Consider the following 22661-nt stretch of genomic DNA (forward strand, 5'->3'; position numbering starts at 1 on the left):
TATTTTTTGTGGTACGTGGGCCCCTCACTGTTGTGGCCTCTCCCGTTGCGGAGCACAGGCTCCGAATGCGCAGGCTCAGCGGCCATGGCTCACGGGCCCAGCCGCTCCGCGGCACGTGGGATCTTCCCGGACCGGGGCACGAACCCGTGTCCCCTGCATCGGCAGGCAGACTCTCAACCACTGCGCCACCAGGGAAGCCCCCAAAGATACATTTTAAAAACATAAATCTAATATCTATCTCCTTTCATTTAGATGTACTTCTGGGCTAATAACGGCTAACCATTAGAATACACAAAAGAGTAATAATTAGTATTTTAAATAATTCTCACATTTTGATACAATCAACAGAGAGCTATATATTTTTTTCCTCCTATCTGTCACCCTCCTCATTTACAAATAGCCAAGAGCTTGCCATAGTTTTGAGAATGTGGTTTCTGGGTTCTGAGCCATTTGGTTTGTTTTTTTGGTGCAACACCAGGCTGAGAGCTTCCGCCGATCACCATACAGCAGGACAAGCTACAGAAAAGACCCGTTAACAAGACCAGTCAGAAGCTGGCTATACTTTAAATTCTGAGACTTGAGGAGCGGTGTAAAGGCTCAAAGGCAAAAGGAATGTAAAAGTTTAAAAACTGAAAAAAATTAGTGTGCATGTCAAGGCTGGTAGGTAATGGAGGATGAGGGCAACTTTTAAAAAATGAGGCAGGGGAGACACAGCAAGTCCCAGAGCACACAGCCCTGGGAGGCTTTGTCGTCAGAGCAACGGGAAGCCAATGAGGGCATCGTAGTGATGCTGCCCTCTGTTTACTGAGACACCACAGCTCTTCCAGGGCAAAGACAATCGCCTACTCACAGGGACCAGGCTGACTTGCTCTCAGCAGTCGCCCATTCACGAACACTGAGTGAGTGCCCCTGCTGTGGCCCACCCTGCCCTCCCATACACACAGTCAGGGAAGACATCACTGCAGACAGATGCCTTGAGGCCTACTGGAGGGGGCATCTAAGATGGGCCTAGGCTTGATGCAGGAGGGGGCATCTAAGATGGGCCTAGGCTTGAAAGCTAAAACTTTTCACTCAAGTGACAACGTTTTACTTCACACTCAGCAGAAGAACTTAAACATACTGTGCTCTTCAGAAAAAGGGAATCCTTACCGGGATGGCACTGGATAACATCATAGGCTGGGCAAAAACTTCAGGATCCTGGTTTTGCTGCATAGACTGCAACGTTTAAAAAGAAAAGATGAACAGATGTAGCAAGTTTCAATTAAGATTTCTTAGTTACTGTGGAAAAATCTAGGTTAGCAGCAGTAAGGAATAGTTCAGACATGATCTGGTTCCTAGACTCCTGAGGGGAGAGGCTGACCAGAACTTGTGACAATGCAGGATGAGAGCTCTGGGACAGTACCCGACCCCCTTCAGTTCCACCCGAGAACAGGGGTGCGTGCAAAGCCTTGAAAGTGTCTCTAAGGAAAAAGCTGAAACCTGTGTCTCTTATAAGAGCTGGGACAGCCCAAGCCTATTTTTGCTGTTGAGGCTGTAGAGATGCAAGATCCTGGCAGTGTGATACCTCTTGATAAGGTGATTTAAACTTTGGACAGGTGGCACTAAATAGTCTTCATACAGAGTCACAATTCCACATGTCAAATTTTATCCCCATTCACTGGGAGACAAAAAACTTCCTGTGCAGAGCAAATATATTGGAACTCAATAAAGCCCAAGGTCCTAAAATTCAATACTGCCACATAAATGAAAATGTACATGTTTATAAGCTTCCTTTGCAAGGAGGCATGCTGGAGAGCAGGGTGCCATCCCAGAGGGCAAAATCTGGAGGGGGTGGCATTCACCACTGCTGGTTGTACTTCCAGAACAACAGGAACAGTGGCAGCAGACACACTGCAGGGGTGTGATACCTAACTGTTAAACAGAACATTTTCTCCCCTCCTTATACTGCAGATAGAAACGGCAAAAAATGACAATTTAATGATGTAACCGGGACACTAGGTTTCCTCTTTTTCTGTACAGAATTTCAATGGAATGGAAAAAATACTCCATTAACTAAGAAATAATATTCAATTATTATGATGGGCTCTTCTATATAATATTATTTGGTAAAATGTTAAGAGTTGGGGATTATAATTATTAAAGGGCATGAGACTAAAACCCTGAAAGGTTCTACCCCCTTTCAGTTCTGTGATCTTGCACAAGTCACTTCCAACTCTGACCTGACTTCCTCATTTGTAAACTCACCAACCTTATAAACTGAGGGACAAGCCTCTTCTTCACCCCCACACCCACTTCACCACTAAGTCCCACTGACCCTGCTTCTTAAAAAATCCACGGGTCCACACTCCCCAGTGCAGGCCCCCACCAGCTCAAGCCTGGGTGACTGCCCCAGCCTCCTTCCTGATGGGTCATTCTACTTCCATCTTCTCCTTTCCCGGCAAGCCACCCTTGGCTCAAAGCACTTAAAAGACTCCCCAGGGCCCTTAGAACAAACCTCTAACTCCTTGACGCAATTTACAAAGTTTTGCTCATCAACAAATACCTGCTCCCCTACATTTCTTTCCATGTAGATCCAGCCACAGTGCAAGTTCAGCAAATGCCCTCTCATGTCCAGGCCTCTGTATGTGCTATTTTCCTTGCTTCCACATACTCTTCCTACCTCTAGAATAGGTCTGGCTAACCTCTACTGAGTCTTCAGATCTCAGCTGAACATCAGTTTCCTGAGGAAACTTTATTTGACCCCAGACCTCCAAATCTGGGATGGTCTGATGGCAGCCCTAACGCTCCTGGCACAAGGCAGGCACTCAGTGAGAGTACTGAGGGAGCCAGGGATGGAACAAAGATTGGGATAATCTGGATCCGTGGTCCCGAGTCAAATAAGAACTGCTGGAACTGTTAGGCAAAAATAAACAAAAAACCCTAAAATGTACACCCGGGAAGGAAAATACAAATCCTGTTTCTTAGCTTTTATCAGTTGAAATAACTTTGGGAAGTGAATTGAGTTACAACACCAGTTACCAATGGTCTGGCTGATCACTGCAGGGCTTCTCTCTCCTTTCTTCTAGCTCCTGACACACTCAACAGCTGTCTCTTTAAACAACTGTCTCCTGTCAATTAAAATCCAGGTCTTTGCAGTTTCATCCCACCCAGATACAGCCACCCACCCTCCTGCCAGTACCTGAAGGGGAGCAAGCACCATGTTGCTCAGGGAGGCTGAGGCTCTCGCTGCTGCTGTCTTCGTGGGAGGCTCTATGAAGCTCTCAGGCGTGGCCAGCTGGCCAGCTGCTGCAGAAAAGCTGGGTGCCACTGCACCTTTCCCAAGTGACTGTGTCTGTATTTGGTCATGCTGTGGGGTCAACCTGAGTTTCTGGAGAAGATCAACGCTTGGGAGGGATGTACTGGCTGTGTTTGTCACACTCAGCGGGGCCCTGAATGAGCTCTGGCTGGCAGTCAGACTGGTGTGGCTCAGCTCAGGGACTGGCTGACTCAGAAGTGGAGACCTCTGTCTAGGTGTGGTCTTCACTGCTTGCATCATGGTGGTGTTTCGGGGTAGGCTTGGGGGAGCCTGTCCAGTAGAAGCTTCTGCTGGTAGAGTAGGACTAAGCACAGGGTGCAACGGGATCGTATAGCTTGGGGCCTGCTTTTCGCTGGACTGTGTGATGGAGGCAGGAGTGATTAGCACCGGGGTGGTGACTTCAGGCTGGACTGAGTGGTGGGCAGCAGGATGGACACCCAGGTTTTCCGACTGAGGGGCCCCTCCTGGCTCAAAGGAAAATGGTAGGAACGAGCTGGGCTCTTTCTGGGAGGCATCTCCTGGCAGCTTCTCCACTTCTTCTGAATCCAGACCCAAAACTGTTGGCTGTTCCTTTGGCAAAGAGGTTCCAAATAATTCTTCCACTGTCAGATGTTTGTGTCCAGATGGAGCAGACTGAAAAACAAATCAAACCACCCAATGAAAGAAATCTCTTGCAAACAAGCGCATCTAAACTTCCTTTCCATCAACCAAAACAGTTTGCAGAAGCAAGGTTGGGTGGAGTCTGAAAATAGGAAATGGAACAAACTGAAGATGTCCTCAGGATTAAGGCCTAGGTCCATCTATCTGGTCTCCCCAAGGTGGTGGACAGAAATCTGCATTAGTAGTAAAATTCCAATTTTCCGGACTCTAGGTGGTAGCTTAGAATTCACCTTTTTTTTTGTTGGCAAACAGATATAAGGTGAAGGGGCAATTACTTTACTTCAAAGTTAATTGTGCCTAATTGCCCTATGTCAGTCACACATGGTAGGGAAATTACACTCAAGAGGACAGAGGGACCAAATGCTGATCAAGCAATCATACCTTTATTTTCATGACTTTTGACTAAAAGGTAGGCACTGCACCTTGAGGACTAGGCCTCAAATACCAGAAAATAAAATTAACTATTAAAGAAAATTAAAGTATAGCTGATACAACATTATATTAGTTACAGGTGTAAACATAGTGATTCAATATTTTTATAGATCGTACTTCATTTAAAGTTATTATAAAATATTGGTTATGTCCTCTGTGCTGTACAATATATCCTTATATCTTATTTTATACATAGTAGTTTGTACCTCTTAATCCCCTACCGTGATCTTGTCCCTACAATTTAACCATTTTTTAAAATAGCTAGCCATTTCTCCTTCCTACTCCCGAATCACAGAATCCTTAAGAAAAAGCAAAGCATTTAAGCCTGAACACGTTACATTTACATAGTTTAGTGATCTGGTTTATTGACGCCGCTGCAATGACTCAAAGGAGAAATATTCGTGCCTCCCACTTGTGAGCTTTCCTGCCCCTTCCCTTCAAGGAGTATTGCTGAATTCATTTAACCTTTATTTGCTGAGTATGCACGGGGTGGCAGGTTCTGCTCTGACCTGGGCCCAAAGGACATACCAGGAAGTAATGAAAAAGAGTCCTACGCTGACAGAGCTTACATTCTCATGGGAGACAAAGTACTCTGAGAACACAAGCAGCCTCAACTTATGGTTTTATCCCTAAAGTGTATGGACTTCTTAGTTGTTTACATATATGTTTACATGAAAAAAAAATTCACTGAAAACACATGATTTTCAGGGCCCGAGAAAGTCTATAAAGGCCTTAAAGTACACTGCATCTGAAATACAATGATGATAACACTACGGTATGATCCCATTTCTACAGGAAAACAAGCTCAGTTTTCCCCCAATGTTTGCTGCGTCCATTTGACAAATAATTAATGGTGTTAACCAGGTGCCAGGGGCATTGGGCTGCGAAGGGCGGGGAGAAGAAGAGAGAGGGAGCTTCTGGGCAGCAGGCTCTTAAGGGAAGGGGGTTAGGGATCCCCTCTGTTGAGAGACAACAGGGAAGGGAGGACTGAGGATGCAGGGGAGCTTACACATAAGGGACAGAAAAAGTTTCAGGGGCGCCGCTGTGCACTTTCTCCCTGGCGTGAGGGCAGAAGCACCTGCTGGGTGAGAGAGAGGTGGCCGGGAGAGCGTAGGTGGTGCGGAATAGCTGTTGTGGAGGAAGAGGCAGAAGCCTCCTCCAGTTGTCAAAAATTACAACTTCGTACCAAACCATTCATTATATCTTAGAAAATAGTCAATGAAGAGAATTCTATTAATATTAAAGCTAACATAATGTATCTTGGCAAGTTAATGTGACGAGAGGCTTTGTTTAGGTGAAGGAACTCTCACATGGCACATTCAGGCCCCCGCTAACAATGCTGTAGTGAGACTAGTAAGACTGTCTTGTCACAACACTTTCTAGCACTTCAAGGGATTTTCCAGATTCAGTCTCACTCCAAATACTAGGCAGCACTAACACCTCATCATAAACTGTGGATGTGAAGAACTGCAAAAGACTTTATATGGTTTAATATCCTTACATTTTTACTTCTGGAAAACTGCAGAGCTTAGGGTCTGAAATAACAAGTACCTAGGTTCAAGTCCCAGCTGTTAACTCGTAAAATTACAGCATTTCTATGTAGTGCGCTCATTTGAAAACTGAGGTGAACTGTGGCTAATTGCCTCACAGAGCTGTTGTAAAAATTAAGTTCTCGATATAATGTCTGGTGCCCAACAAGCATTCAATAATTGGGAGTTGGCTATTATCATCATTATATGAACCCAGATACAGTCTTTTTGTTTTTTGTTTTTTTTTTTTTGCTGCAAAAAGCTCTATTGTTTCCATTTGGTCCAAGGCTTGGGAGAGGGGGTCCAGGGTGGTTAAAAAGCTGCCTAGTGGCTGCAGAGAGGGGCTTCAGGCAGAAGCCCTGACACCAGAGGGGCTCCTCAAAGGCCGCTGGGCTCTGGAGGCTCTTAATCATGCTTGAGGGTGAGACTTTCGAAGAGATACTCGCCCAGCCCAGCCTGGGGACCAAACAGCTTGCGGAGGTTGGTCAGGCGGTGACTCATCTTCTTCATGAGTTTCACCTCCTTATCTAGGAAGTGGCTCTCCAGGAAGTCACAGAGGTGGGGGTCTGGGCGGGCAGAACCCAGGGCATGCAGATCCAAAAGGCCTGGTTCAGGTTCTTCTCCATGAGAATGGCAGCTTCCAAAGTGTCCTGGGTTTGTACCCCACTCATCTTGAGATGGCTTCTGCATGTCCTCGAAGAGGGCACGGCTGCCACACTGGTTTTGCATTTTCAAGAGACGCTGGGCGCCCTTGCACTTCTTCCCCACCAATTCACAGAAAAAGTGGCGCATGTCCTCCAGAGCCACGTTGTCGTGGTTGAAATAGAAGCCTGGAGAGGAGGTAGGTGTAGGAGGCCCGCAGATGCATGCTGACCGGGCAGCTGATGGCAGCCTCCACCTTGGTGGAATAATTCTGACGAATCCGGGAGCTCAGGGTTGGTCGGTAATAAGGAGTTATGCTCAAAAAATGGTGTTAGCTGGTCCTGGTGGCCAAGGATAGCTGAGTGGCTGATTCTGAAGGTTGCGACTGGAAAAAAGGTTGGAGGGTGGTCGGAGGCTGGAGCAAGAGGCGTCCCTGGGTCTCTTCCGTCCAAACACTGTTGAAGCAAGAGACAGATCTGCGGGACTGGTGAGCACATTGCCCCACATATACTCTTAACAGCAATTATGATAAATCTGTGTGTGGATATGTTTTAAAGAATATCAAATAATATGTGGGGATATTAAAAATCTATTAAATCCTTTTAGAATATCATCCCCTATAATGCAAAATAATAACAACAAAACCACTTGATGGGATATGGAGGCTGTGCTATTATAAATCACCCCATTGTTCCCTGAGGCAAGGAGTCATTAAAGACACAGCTGTTTGTTCAGAATTCACTGGTAACGTTTCAAATCCATTCAAAGTAATCCGAAATAGACAATGAATTCTGATATGGGACAGATGTCTCTTTCTCTCTGTCCAGACCACATAACTGTAGTAGAATGCATAGGTTCCAACCCCAGGCTGAACACTGTGATCTACTCACTTTTGGATCCCTGGCATCATAAGTGTCTGCTGATGAGCAGAGAGACAATTCCTTCCCCCTTCCCATTTCTAAAAGTTATGGTAAAATATACATAACAAAAGCTACCAATTTAACCATATTTAACCATATTTATACCTAAGTGTAAAATTCAGTGGCATTCAGAATATTCACAATGCTGTCGATTTACACAAGTTTTTCATCAACCCTAATAGAAACTCTGTACCCATTAAACAACTCCCTATCTTCTCTCCCGGTCACCCCCAATGCCCCACCCACAGACCCCCGTAATCTCTATTCTACTTTCTGTATCTATAAATTTGCCTATTCTACCTACCTTGTTTAAGTGTAATCATACAATATTTGTCATTTTGTGACTGACTTAATTTCACCTAGCATGTTTTCAAGGTTCATCCATGTTGTAGCAGGTATCAGAATTTCATTCCTTTTTATTTTTTATTTTTATTATTATTTTTTTGGCTGCGCCTCGTGGCTTGCGGGATCTTAGTTCCCCAACCAGGGATCAAACCTGTGCCCTCTGCACTGGAAGCGCAGAATCCTAACCACTGGACCACCAGGGTATTCCCAGAATATCATTCCTTTTAAAGGCTGAATAACACTCCATTGTATGTATATACCACATTTCGTTTATCCATTCATCTGATGATTGACAATTTGTTTCCACCTCTTGGCTGTTATGAATAATGCTTCATAGAACATTAGTGTAAAAGTGTCTGTTTTAGTCCTTGTTTTCAATTCTCTCAGGTACATATCCAGGAACAGAACTGCTGCATCATATGGCAATTCCACATTTTAACTTTTTGAGGAACCGCCAAACTGTTCTCCAGGGCTGCTGTACCATTTTACATTACCATAACACTTGGCCTTTTGTGTATGTTATTTGGAGAAGTTTCTATTCAGCCCTTTGCCCATTTAAAAATTTTATTTATTTATTTACTATTTTTTGGCTGCACCATGCAGCATGCAGGATCTTAGTTCCCAGACCAGGGACTGAACCCATGCCCACTGCAATGGAAGCTCGGAGTCTTAACCACTGGACTGCCAGGGAAGTCACCCCTTTGCCCATTTTTGAGTTGTGTTAATTCCTTTTTCACACATCATGTTTAGAACAAAATGGTGAAGACTGCTTGGCAAAAGAAGTGCTGGAAAACTACACTAATTCTTATTCATTAATGCAAATTATGTAGTTTTTTTTTGCCACGCCACACGGCATGCAGGATCTTAGTACCCCAACCAGGGATTGAACCTGTGCCCCCTGCAGTGGAAGCACGGAGTCCTAACCACTGGACTGCGAGGGAATTCCCAATTACGTAGATCTTAACCACCATATTCTTTTATATATATGTGTGTATATATATATATATATATATATATATATAAACATGCACAAACCAACATTTAGACATACCTACTTTAAAAAACACAGACCACATTGGGACTGTCCTGCAGAAACTTAAGAGTCTTTTCCAGGGAAGAATACTATTTTATGTTATAATAAAAGGAGCAATCAAACAATAGGACATGGAGACGCCTCATCATGAAATACACCTTAGGCTTCATAAATGACACGATCCAGGTAGCAATTTTTACCTATCTAGTGGAACACAAATCAACTTTTGAACAACTAACATTACCCACATTTACATGTGAAATGTTTCTACACTTACACTTAAAAACTGGTATCTCTAGGGACTTTCCTGGTGGTCCAGTGGTTAAGAACCTGCCTTCCGATGCAGAGGACATGGGTTTGATCCCTGGTCAGGGAACTAAGATCCCACATGCTGCAGGGCAACTTAGCCCACGGGCCGCAACTGAGTCTGCACGCCGCAAGGAAAGATGCCGCATGCCACAGCTAAGACCCGACAGAGCCAAATAAATAAATAAATATTAAAAAAAAAAAAATCACCTTCCAAGATGATTAGAATGGTGAATGTCTTATGGGGCTTGATGATAATGTTTATTTCAGTATAGAAAAACAGGGCTTACTTTGAAGTATAAATTTAATAAATATTTACTGAATTAATACATACATCTAAGACTGCTGAAAAAAACTGGTATTTTTTTTTAAAGTCTCTCTAAATCCTCCATTAAAAAAAATATATATATATATTTATTTTCTTTCTTTCTTTCATTTGGCTGCGTTAGGTCTTAGTTGCTGCACACAGGATCTTTGTTGAGGCATGCGGGATCTTTCGTTGCAGCACGTGGGCTTCCCTCTAGTTGTGGTGTGCAGGCTGCAGAGCGTGTGGGCTCTGTAGTTGTGGCGCGAGGGCGGGCTCTAGCGTTGAGGCACGAGAGCTTGGTAGTTGTGGCACACGGGCTTGGTTGCCCCACAGATCTTAGTCGGAATCTTAGTTCCCTGACCAGGGATCGAACCTGAGTCCCCTGCATTGGAAAGTGGATTCTTTACCACTGGACCACCGGGGAAGTCCCCCAAACTGGTATTTCTAATGGTATGAAATCTACTTCATATTAAAAAATGGGACTTCCCCGGTGGTCCAGTGGGTAAGACTCTACACTCCCAATGCAGAGTGCCCGGGTCTGATCCCTGGTCGGGGAACTAAATCCTGCATGCATGCTGCAACTAAGGGTTCGAATGCTGCAACTAAGGAGTCTGCATGCTGCAACTAAAAGATCCCGCATGCCTCAATGAAGATCCTTCGTGCCGCAATTAAGACCTGGCACAGCCTAAATAAATATAAATAAGTAAATAAATAATGAAACCATATGGTAGAATGCTGAACTCTGATGGCAAAAGCAGCAGAAAGTTTCCAATTTCTCCATGCTGCCTCCCTGCAGCTTCTGCCAGGCCAGAGACAGATTCTCAGACTTTCTCTGGAATAGGGTGTGTGGTAAAGCTTTAGGGTTTCAGAGGTATCTCACATGAGGCAGAATAAATGAGGTTACGAGAGCAATAAGAGTTATCATAGACAGAACGCTCATTACACATGAGGCCCTGTGCTACACACTTTACACGCATTACTCTATTAATCGGTGAGGGCAGTACTATTATTATTGCCATTTTATAGATGATGACCAAGTACAACAACAGAACCAGACTCCAACCTAGTTCTAACAAGACAGTCCATATCCCTAACCATTATGCCACCATCCTGAGATGTCCATCAAGCAGATGATAGACTACCTACTCAACTGAATGGTGATATGATCCTCTGGGGAACAGAGGTGCAGCTAAGACTTGAATATCTAAGAGGTGGATACAAGTCAAAAGGTACCAACTTTTGGAAATATGTAACTGGCTGAATCAGTCGCAAGAGGCTGAGTAGGCAGAGCATGCGTCTCCACACAAACTCCCCAAAGCTTTATAGTCTCTGAGTTGGACAGGACCCTCTCTACACTTCTCTGCCTCTGACAAGAAAAACTGGCTGCATTCCTCTAGTAGCTGGGCTTATTTATTCATGGATTCATCTTCCATCATCCATAGAAAAGGTGAAATTTTATTCTTTACTCATCTTTAAAGACTGGGTTCTGAGTTCTGTAATGCCTCACTTAAATCAAGTTTTAGTCTGACCATGCCCCTGGGAAATGGAATTCAATGAGTGACACCATGTATGGTACTCAAAAAAAATTCTAATAAACTGTATCAGGGGACTTCCCTGGTGGTCCAGTGGCTAAGACTCTGAGCTCCCTATGCAGGGCGCCCAGGTTCGATCCCTGGTCAGGGAACTAGATGCTACATGCCGCAACTAAACATCCCGCTTGCCACAACTAAACTATCACATGGGCTGCAACGAAGATCCTGCATGCTGCAGTGAAGATCCCGCGTGCCACAATGAAGACCCGGCACAGCCAAATAAATAAATAAATATTTAAAAACCCCCAAGAAACAAAACAACAACAAAACTGTATCAGGTTTTCCATTGTTCTTTCCTCACCCCATAGCTCTTGCTGTTTAGAGAACTTCATATTTCTGTTTGGATTTATTGTGTCCATGTCAGATTTCCTACCTGATAGTGCCCTGGGCACACTAGAAGATATGATTATTGTTAACCACAGGAACCAAAAAAACAATACAAAACAAACTAGAGAAATAGTCCCAAGGGAATTTTAATAAGTAAATTATGAAACTGAAATAAAATTTAATACTAGTAAGGCTTGACAGCATTACTTGTTCCTCAGCACTAGATGGCAGTGTTACTAAACCAACATACAATCTGCCTGCAGGGCCGATTATGGATTTTAGCTAATTTTAGACATGGCTCTGACAATATCCAGATCTCAATATTTTACAAAATGCTGTCACTTTGGCTATAAAATGGAGTTTCTGGGGGTCCATTTCTTCATTTGGATCTCACAGTAAGTCTGTGAGTTAGGCACTGCAAGAATCCTTAATCCCATGATTCAGAAGGAAAGGGGAAGTGACTGGCCCACTGGCTGATAAACCAGACCAGAAGGAATCTGCTCCTTCCCTTGCTGCCTCTCTTAACATATATTTTTTAAAAATTAAGTTTTATATAGCACTGCTTTTTTCTTTGATTTTTTAAAAACACAGCATTGCTTCTAATATATGTTTGACCTTTAGGATCCTAAGTCCAAATACAGTAAAAATGGAGCAAAGGAATGTGGTATACAAAATGTGGTTTAAATTAATTACCATCTACATACCTAAAAACTTTATAGACACATCGCTGACGGGAATGTAAAATGGTACAGCCTCTCTGGAAAACAGTATGGCAGGGCAGTTTCCTATTCAACTAAAACATGCAATTACCAAATTACCCAACATTTGCACTCTTGGGCATTTATCCCAGAGTAAAGGGAATTTATGTACAAAAACCTATATACAAATGTTCATGGAAACTTTATTCATAATAGTCCCAAACTGAAAACAACTCAGATGTCCTTTAACAGGTTAATGGTTAAAAATGTTAATTCCACTCAGCAATGACAGGGAACTATTGATATACATAACAATTTCAATGAATCTCCAGGAGTTATGCTGCGTGAAGAAGCATAATCCCCAAAGGTTATATATTATATGATTCCATTTATAGAAAATTCTTGAAATGACAACATTACAGACCTGGAGACAGATTAGTCACTGCCAGGGGTTAGGGATGCCAGAAGAAGGCTGGGAGGGTGTGACATGTAAGTTAGTGTGATAACAAAAGGGCAACACAGAGGATTCTTGTGGTGATGGAAGTCTTCTGTATCTTGACTGTGGTGGAAGACATACAAAGCTCTACATGAGATAAAATTGCATAGAACTCAATAAACACATGCACATACACACAAATGAATATGAATAAAACTGAGGAAATGTGAACAAGATGGGTATATTGTATCAATATTCTGGTTGTGATATTGTACTGTATTTTACAACCTGTTATCAATGGAGTAAATGGGTAAAGGGGACATAGATCTTTCTGTATTATTTCTTACAACTGCATATTAATCTATAATTATCTCAAAATAAAAAGTTTAATTAAAAAACTATGGTTTTCTGGGACTTCCCTGGTGGTCCAGTGGTTAAGACTCTGCTCCCAATGCAGGGGGCCGAGGTTTGATCCCTGGTCAGGGAAGATCCCACATGCCATGGAGCAACAAAGCCCGTGTGCCACAACTACTGAAGCTTGTGCACCTAGAGCCCGTGCCCTGCAACAAGAGAAGCCACCGCAATGAGAAGCCCGTGCACCACAACAAAGACTAGCCCTGCTCGCTGCAACTAGAGAGAGCCCGCGCGCAGCAACAAAGACCCAACGCAGCCAAAAAAAAGGGTGGTGAGGGACTTCCCTGGTGGCGCAGTGGTTAAGAATCCTCCTGCCAATGCAGGGGACACAGGTTTGATCCCTGGTCTGGGAAGATCCCACATGCCATGGAGCAACTAAGCCCATTCGCAACAACTACTGAAGCCCATGTGCCTAGAGCCCGTGCTCTGCAACAAGAGGAGCCACCGCAAGGAGAAGCCCGTGCACCGCAATGAAGAGTAGCCCCCGCTCATCACAACTAGGGAAAGCCCACATGCAGCAACAAAGACCCAACACAGCCAAAAAAAAAAAAAAAAAAAAAAAAAAGAATAAATTTATTAAAAAAATAAACAAATAAAATAGGGTGGTGAGAGAGGCTCTCACCTTTATGGAAGACACTAGAGATCTGAAGGAAGAAAGGAAGCAAGCTATTTCTAGGAGGGAAGTCTTCCAGGCCAAGGGAACTGTAAGTGCAAAGGCCTGTGCTGAGGCAGGGGCATGTGTGGCACATTTGTGGAAAGGCAGGAAAGCCAATGAGGCTGGGAGCAAGGCAGAAAGGTAGAGGATGAGGCCAGGGTTAGGGGGGCCAGATCAGGTAGGGCCTTGTAAGCCACTGCCATGACCCTGGCTTTTATTTGAGTGAGATGAGATACCACTGGAGGAAGGCCATGATCTAACTTATGTTATACCAGGATTACTTTGGCTGCTGGGTTAAGAATAGGGGAGGGAGTGGCAAGGGCAAATGCTGGGAAACCAGACAAGAGGCTACGGCAAAATCCAGATGCAAGATAGTTTTACATGGATCAGGGGATATGACATGAGAGGATGACATTACATTGCTGCCTGTACATACATACTTTGACAGATGAACAACAAATCAAACTTGTACTGCATTAAAATCCTTACAAAATGTTGACTCTGTTAGGTTACCTTAGGTGAAGTTAGGGCTTTAGCTGTACAAACCTTATCTTGGGACCCGGATGGCGTCTCTTCTAGAGTCTCGGTGCTTCCCAGATTGGAGATCTGAGTACTTGGCTGTAACCCAGGGCTGGAGATATTTGAATTGCCCATCTGATTCTTAAATTAGAAGGAAAAGTATATCAGGTGAAAAGCTTGCTATTCTTTGGCTCACAAAACAGCATTCAAGGTTACTAGAAATATTATTTTAAAAGTCAAGCATAAAATCCCCCCAAATGTTTGCTCTGGACCTACATGTAAATTAACCTGTACAATAAAATTTCTAGAAAGCCGAGCACCTGATTTTAGACAATAGTGTTAGTAACAACTGCTGTTTTTATAACCCCTTTAAGGAAAAGCAAATAGCATTACTTTATCATGTACTCTTTTCCATTTTATTTTTTAAGTTAATATATGGTGAAATTAACTTTTGGAGTGCACAGTTCTATCTGTGTACCTATCGCCACAATCAGGATATAAAATATATTGATCACCCCCCCAAAACTCCCTCGTGCTATCCCAATGCAGTCATGCCCTCCATCCACTCCTGGCAACCAGTGATCTGTTCTCTGGCACTAATTCTGTCTTTTCGAGAATGTCATATAAATGGAATGCTGGCTTCTTTAACTTAGAATAATGCCTTTGAGATTCATCCAAGCTGTTGTATGTATCGGGCTGGCCAAAAAGTTCGTTTGGGTTTTTTCCATAACGATCTTAAAGTTTTTTAACCATTTACCTATAGGAGGACATTTGTGTTGCTTCCAGTTTTTGGTGACTATGAATACAGCTTCTACAAACATTCATGTACAGGTTTTTGTGTGGACAAAAGCTTTATTTTCTAGAGTAAATTCCTAGGAGTGGTAATTCTTGGTCATATGGTAAATATATATTTCTTCTAAATTTTTGTACTTTTATTTTTTACATTTAGATCTACTGACCCATTTTAAGTTGATTTTTGTATAAAGTGTTACATTTAGGTTGAGGTTCATTTTTTTGGACATATGAATGTACAAGTACTCTAATACCATCATATATTTAAAAAATTAAATTAAAAAGGTCTTTAGGGACTTCCCTGGTAGTCCAGTGGGTAAGACCCTGCACTCCCAATGCAGGGGGCCTGGTTTGATCCCTGGTCGGGGAACTAGATCCCGCATGTATGCCGCAACTAAGAAGCGTGCATGCTGCAACTAACACCCAGAACAGCCAAAATAAATAAATAAATTAAAAAAAAAGTCTCTAAACATCACTATCACAGATGACAAAACATTGTAATAAAGTGTTTAAAAATTCCTGTTAACTTGTATCTTTGTTCTTAGAAAGAATCCTAAAAAAATGATCACTAGATGGACATGGAATTTTTAGAAACTTATGTATTTAGGCTATATAATCGAGCATCTAGTGAGCATTATCTGTGTCAAAATAGACACCAAAACCAGTTTAGAACAGTCAAGGGACTGGACTTTTTAAAAACAGAAGCTCCAAACTTTAGATCAGAGACAGATTAACTTTCTTGACACCATATTATAAAGATATGTGCCTAGTGCAGGAGTAGGTACTGAATGTGAAATGAATGGATAATATGCATTTTTTTTCTATTCAAATGACTTAGTCCTTGTATTATTTCAGAACACCATTTACTCAATGTTACGCATTTAAGCAGAGGTGAAATAGTCTGTGAAAGCTTATGAACTGTCTTATCTTCTAACATACCTCTTTGTGCAACACCACCATCAGCCAGTATCAACAACTTATGGGGAATCCTTGGAACTGAATTGTATTAGAGAAAATATAATGGGTTGGCCCAAAAGTTTGTTCCGGTTTTTCCACAAAATGTTACGAACTTTTGGGCCAACCCAATATAAACTGAAAACACTGCTCACAACAAGTTCTTAAGATGGAAGGTGCAAATGTTCAGGAGCATCTTTAAAATTGGAAATTTTCACATAAAAATCCTGGCTTGTCATTTTTCAGAGAGAAGCTGAATAATTTGGCACACCAGCCCATTTGGTAATGACTGGTTATAGCTGAGCTGCAACTGACCAGATGACACAGGGACAGGCTCTCTGTTGGTTTTACTTCCACTCTGGTTCACTGTGGGCGCCACTGTGGCCCACCTGGTTTTGGGACATGTGAGTCTGCAATACTTACTTAACTCAACATAAGCTATAAGATGGGTTGTACTTTAAAAGGTTTCCAGAACTTCAAATATTTTATTACACTTATGCAGGGCTGTTCTCGGAAGGTTTGTTTGTTTATTTATTTATTTTTGAGGGTTTATTTTGGGTTTGTTTGTTAATGATAGTAACCAGTATTCATAAGAATTGGGGGAAATGGACAATCACAAAGAAACATTTTTTTTTTTTTTTTAATTTTGTTTTTGGCTGCGTTGGGTCTTCATTGCTGCGCACGTGCTTTCTCTAGTTGTTGTTGAGCAGGGGCTACTCTTTGTTGTGGTGCACGTGCTTCTCATTGAGGTGGCTTCTGTTGTTGTGCAGCACAGGCTCTAGGCATGTGGGCTTCAGTAGTTGCAGCATGTGGGCTCAGTAGTTGTGGCTTGCAGGCTCTAGAGTGCAGGCTCAGTAGTTGTGGTGCACAGGCTTAGCTGCTCCGAGGCATGAGGGATCTTCCTGGACTAGGGATCGAACCCGTGTCCCCCGCATTGGCAGGTGGATTCTTAGCCACTGCACCACCAGGGAAGTCCCACAAACAAACTTTTGGGAAGATAATTTTACAGTATTTGGTAAAAACCTTAAAAATGTCAAAATCCTTTGATTTACCAATCCCATTTCAAGTAACTTATCTTAAGAGAAAATTAATGCTAATTAATAACAAGACAGCTACCAAAGGTATACTTCTGAGTTCTTAAACAGAATTAGAAAAATCTAGGATATTGTTTATATAAGGCACAGAAATAAAAATATACAACTATTAACATCACAGTTTGCTTTTTCAAAAGCTTTTCATTCTACCAAATGAACTCTCCCAGGGACTCCCTGTGAGATAAATACTGTCACAAAAAGATACTGTTCTTTGGGAAAAAAATAGGTTACAAAAAAGTTAATGAAAAAGTAGTTTTAAAACTAGTTAATAAAACTGTGTACTTAAATATTATCACACACATTGGGACATATTTAGACAAATTTGTAGAAGGATAAATAACAAGGCATTAGTAGCAATTATTTCTAGGTGGTGGAATTATTTTTTTTCCCGTTTATTATAATTTTAAAATATAAAGTCTTCTATAATTAATATGCACTGCTTACATAATAAGAAAACTAAGTGTTCCTATTTTTTTAAGAACAAAAAAATCCCTACCAAAATCTAGGATTACATCCTGTGGCTAGATGTGACTCAGAATGGGCCAACCTTAGTCAAGGCCTGTGTTTCAGCTATCTTTCTTTACATTAAAAACAGGAAAGTTGGGGGACTTCCCTAGTGGTCCAGTGGGTACGACTCCTCACTCTCAATGCAAGGGGCCTGGGTTTGATCCCTGGTTGGGGAATTGGATTCCACCCCATGTGCATGCCGCAACTAAGAAGTCCATGTGCTGCAACTAAAAAGATCCCACATGCCGCAACGAAGATCCTGTGTGCTGCACCTGGGACCCGGCACAGCCAAAATGAATGAATAAATAAATAAATGAATGAATAAATAAATATAAAAAAACCCCAGGAAGTTGGTTAAAACAAACTACTATAGGACTTGGGGAGAAAATGTTTATTATAAAGTGTTTTTATTTTCAAATAGTCTCTATTATAAATTCCTCACTCAAAAGTCTGGAATTTCCAGACTTCCCTGATGGTCCAGTGGTTAAGAATCCATCTTGCAATGCAGGGGACGCCAGTTCGATCCCTGGTTGGGGAACTGAGATCCCACGTGCCAAGGGGCAACTAAGCCTGCATGTCACAATTAGAGAAAAGCCTGCACACCACAACAAAGCAGAAGAGCCCGTGTGCCGCAACTAAGACCCGACGCAGCCAAAAAAAAAAAAAAAGTCTGGAATTTCATTCACTGTATTATATACACTGGACAGGGGAGATTTAGAATTGGGATTAAATTCCATCACTGAGGCCTAGCTTGTACCCCTGCCCTTGAAACTATCAATCTCCCAAGTCTCTACCTAAAGATAAAGGGTCCATCTGGAACCATCGGCACCAGAGAAGAGCCCATCCAAACACTAAGATGTGAATTCATGGGCCACTGCTAATACTAACTCCATTTGATTAGATGATAGGTAAGTGCAGACAAGAAACAAAACTCTTGTTTAAGGACGCGCCACCTATTTATGGACGGTTTTCAAAAATAGAAAGAACATATTATGAAGTAAATATCAAAGATTTAACTAAATTCCCAAAGGTTTAGTCTTAATCCAACCACAGAAATTTCATTTATTCCACACCATGGAAGAATTTTCTTTACAACAGTAATTACTGCACTTCCCATATTTTCTACTTTTGCAATGTTTATTAACTAGAAATCGTGTCAGATTTTTTTTTTTTTTTTTGCGGTACGCGGGCCTCTCACTGCTGTGGCCTCTCCCGTTGCGGAGCACAGGCTCCGGACGCGCAGGCTCAGCGGCCATGGCTCACGGGCCCAGCCGCTCCGCGGCATGCGGGATCTTCCCGGACCAGGGCACAAACCCGCATCCCTTGCATCGGCAGGCGGACTCTCAACCACTGCGCCACCAGGGAAGCCCCGTGTCAGATTTTTATTCTGCTCATGTGACCTAGAGTTCCTTTACAGCTCTGTGTAGAAAAACAAGGCTTTAGTTCTTTCTTTCCTTTGGAGATTACTCGCTTCTCAGCCTGAGGGGGAAGGCGAGCCATCTCCTGGAGTGTCTGCTCTAGTGTACAGTGCCTATACTTCCTATCCTGTGTGGCACCTTGATCTACTCATCACTGGGAAGAGGTGACAGAGCTCGGAACTTATTAGTTACTTGTTGTCAGAACACCAAAAGGTCTGTATAAAAACAGAACAAGGCATCTATGTAGATAACCCATATCTCATTAAGGATATGAGAGGGAATTTACGGTAATATATGGTAACCTAAAAGTTTACAAATGATTCTTGAATTTAATCTCATCTAGTTTCCGAAGAATCAAGGAATTCATTATAGAGATGACTGCTTTTCCTATATTAATTTTCACAGATCCACAGATTCTTCGTAATTCTCTATGAGACGCTGAGGAATTTGGTACAAACTGAAACTTCTCATGGGCTCTAAGTACATTTCTCTGCCCAGGAGGTGGGACCTTTGGTGTCTGAACATAGAAGATTTGTTGTAGTTTATGGTGAATATGACTGTTTTTAATTAGGGGCAACTACCTTCTAGAGCACTGTTTCCAAAGTTTGTTCCCCGAACTCCAGATTCTTGAGATGTTAAAGGGCAGTATGTGAGAAATGGTCCTGTAGTCAAGTCAATCTGGAACTTGAGGTTACTGTTTTGTTTATTGTGGGACCTCTCAGAGTCTTGAGCACTGTAACGCCCCAAGAAGATGGGGGAGGAGAAGCCATTCTAACAATGTTTTCTTAACTCATTTGACCAATTAGAACCTCTTTTCAAGGACCACCTGTTAACAACGTAGAGGCTAGTGTTAGAGAACTGTTAAGGGAGCTACAGTCTTAGTGTTTTTCATACCTTGTTCCTTTAACTTTTGGTGAGGTGAAGATTAAACAAAAAAAGCTTAACTTAACCCAATGTTAGTAAAGAGTAAGATGACAATTACAATTCTGCTGAAACAAAGTGCAGCAGTGGAAACCTTCCACCTCACTCCAAGGAAGCGTGGGGCTTTGAAGTGCCGATGTCAGGTGAAAAGCCAGGACAGTTCCAAAGCCACAAAGTTTGAAGACCACTGAGGAACTGCCCACTGCTTGGCACATAGTGGACAGTTCATAAGTATGTATTGAATAAATTAATGAATGCACCACAACTTCCATTTAATTCAACTTTGGGGAGAAAATGTTATTGATTAACTTTTAAACTAAAATACAGGGAGGGACTTCCCTGGTGGTCCAGTGGCTAAGACTCCGTGCTCCCAATGCACGGGGCCCAGGTTTGATTCCCTGGTCAGCGAACTAGATTCCACATGCCGCAACTAAGACCCAGCGCAGCCAAATAAATAAATAAATAAATATTTAAAAAAACACAAACAAAACCCAGGGAATTCTGGTGGTCTAGTGGTTAGGACTCTGCACTTTCACTGCTGAGGGCCTATGTTCAGTCCTTGTCGGGGAACTAAGATCCCACAAACCATGTGGCGAGGCTTAAATAAATAAATAAACTAAAATACAAAACAGAAAGAAAAAAAAAAGCATTCTAGAAAAGCCTCTCATTTGGGTAATATTCCAAATGATGCTTAATGAGGGTTGTGCACCTAGCACCAATTACAGATCATAAATTATACGCTTTGGTATTACAGGGTGCAAGTTATCAGAGTACTTTTCAAAAACCACATAAATTCCTAAGACCTAGCAGAGCCTGCAGGGTGGAAGAAGAGGCGTAAAACCTTTCCAGAACTACCTGCTACAGGCTAACTCCTGCAGTCCAAGATCATTTTCTCCCACAGTAATTTTACAGGAATAAAAAAAGAGCATTCTAAATTTTCTGAGGTAAGAAAATGTCTTTCCTTATCTTTTAGGCTTAAAATTATAAGACATGTTTTCTTTTTGAAATACTTATTCCCGCTGGCCCTGGAGGTGACTTCCCCAGCCCACGAGCCCCCCGCAGGTCTCCTCCTCCCTAATTTAGTTCTCCCACTCAGCATGCAGAGTCTCACCCTCTCATACTCATCCTTGGCTCTGCTTAGCATCTCCAGGATGTCGATGGGCCTGTGGTCACTGCAGCCGTTGGCCTGGCTGGGACTCTGCTTATCCCGAGCTGCTTGCTGGGACCGCCGTGTCTCCTCTTCTACCACGCTACAGGAGGAGAACCAGGTTTTAGAAAGACCTCTTTTGATACAATCTGACCCAAGAACTCTTTTGCTGTCCATCTTCCAAGGATACAGGAAGAATGCCACATGGTAACACTGTCCTCACAATACAAAACACAGAGCCTCGGTTACCCCATCCCAGGAGTATTCGACTACCTACTTCGCCACCTCACTCACAACAGTACCAACCAATATATTTCACTGTCAGAAGGCCAAAAATACAGAATTCCTTTCCAGAGTGGGTAGAAGTAGGTACCTTTAAAACTCTACTGAATTATCTCATTCTCTCTCTTTTTTAAAAGTATGTCAAAATCAGTCAAACTAACTGGTGAAGTAAATCTGAAAATGGACAATGCCACCAAGACCAAGGAAGGCTGCACAGTTGAACAACCCCTGGGGAGAGTGTGTATTGATAATGGGGTAGCAAGGAGAAAGATCAGCTTCTTGAAAACGGAGGTCTTGGTGAATCTTCAAAAGTTAACGATAGCACTAAAGCAAAAAAAGATTTCCCTTGTTCTCTCCTTAAAAAATCACTAAGTGGGTGACTGAGGTTAGGGTGACTGTGGTGATGCTCTTTATTTTGATTGGTGCTGCTTAAGCTAATTCTGCACTTGAAAATATATAAAGCATGAAAGGTCAAGGTCTAAGTCGAGGGTTGCAGTCTTCAAATCTATCTGAGGGGTTTCATTTCTTAGGAACATCCTCTCTCCCCTGCCACATATTAAAGTCTGAAGCAATTATAGCAAAATGTGAGAAACTGAAGGCTGGGTGGTGAGCACATGGATATTTTATTGTTTCTTATATTTTTCTTCAAGCTTGAAATAAAAGTAATAAATTTTAATGAGGCAACTAGTCTTATTTTCTTTTAAAGATCCATTCAGGTTTCAATCCCAACTGTAATGAATAGGCCTACCTGCCATGGGATATTATAGGTACAGCCACAACTTGATAATCATATTAATTGAGAACTTTCAGACAGTGATGATGACAGGCAATGAAACAATTCAGTAGCAAAAGGCTTGTTTTTATGGACTAAGAGGAGTAGGACAACAACAGGCCACCCAGTGTCAGCTTTACTGCTTTAAAACAGCCTGTCCAGGAACTCCCAGTAGTGTGTGTGGGATGGTTCTTTTATTTGAAAATACTGGGTTAAACAATATTAAACAGATTTTTTTTTAAACAGCAAAAACATTCTGAGTTTTTAACAAGCTAAAATGTATTACGATTCTCCAAGGATGGGCTTATAGATTTCCCCAAATTTATTTGACCGTAGAATCTTCTCTTGAAGCAGGATTCTTATTTGGAAAGTGCTGCTTTAAGGTAATGGTGTCATTTCTCTATTTAGATTCTTACAGCTCTTAATAGGATTATTATTTATAAAACAAATGTAGAATCATGGACTTGATGGCAGACTGAAAGAAGACAGGCACGTGATATGAGGATCAGACCAATTAGAATATTGTTTCATTTATATCCATACTGGTAATCAACTCTTGGGAAAGAAATACTGTATTGTGACAACTGTGAGGCCTGTTGCAAAGGAAAAAAAGACTGGAGAGATCTACATTGGTTATTTCTTGATGGTAGATTACAAGCGATTT

At 42.1% G+C, this 22661-nt stretch overlaps 1 protein-coding gene across 1 annotated transcript in view; it reads right to left on the reverse strand.

Annotated features, from left to right (window-relative positions):
* Nucleotides 1-22661, reverse strand: part of DCP1A (decapping mRNA 1A) — a 60468-nt gene that overhangs the window by 5284 nt on the left and 32523 nt on the right. The window contains exons 5-8 of the mRNA XM_029242500.1: nt 20908-21046; nt 14138-14251; nt 3179-3928; nt 1150-1215 (exon numbers count right to left, since the gene is read on the reverse strand). Of these exons, the coding sequence (XP_029098333.1) occupies nt 1150-1215; nt 3179-3928; nt 14138-14251; nt 20908-21046 (1069 nt within the window). The remainder of the gene's footprint in view (nt 1-1149; nt 1216-3178; nt 3929-14137; nt 14252-20907; nt 21047-22661) is intronic.

The sequence above is a fragment of the Monodon monoceros genome, unplaced genomic scaffold (assembly GCF_005190385.1).
Source record: "Monodon monoceros isolate NGI ecotype Baffin Bay Population unplaced genomic scaffold, NGI_Narwhal_1 Super_Scaffold_3, whole genome shotgun sequence".
NCBI classification, from domain to species: Eukaryota; Metazoa; Chordata; class Mammalia; order Artiodactyla; family Monodontidae; genus Monodon; species Monodon monoceros.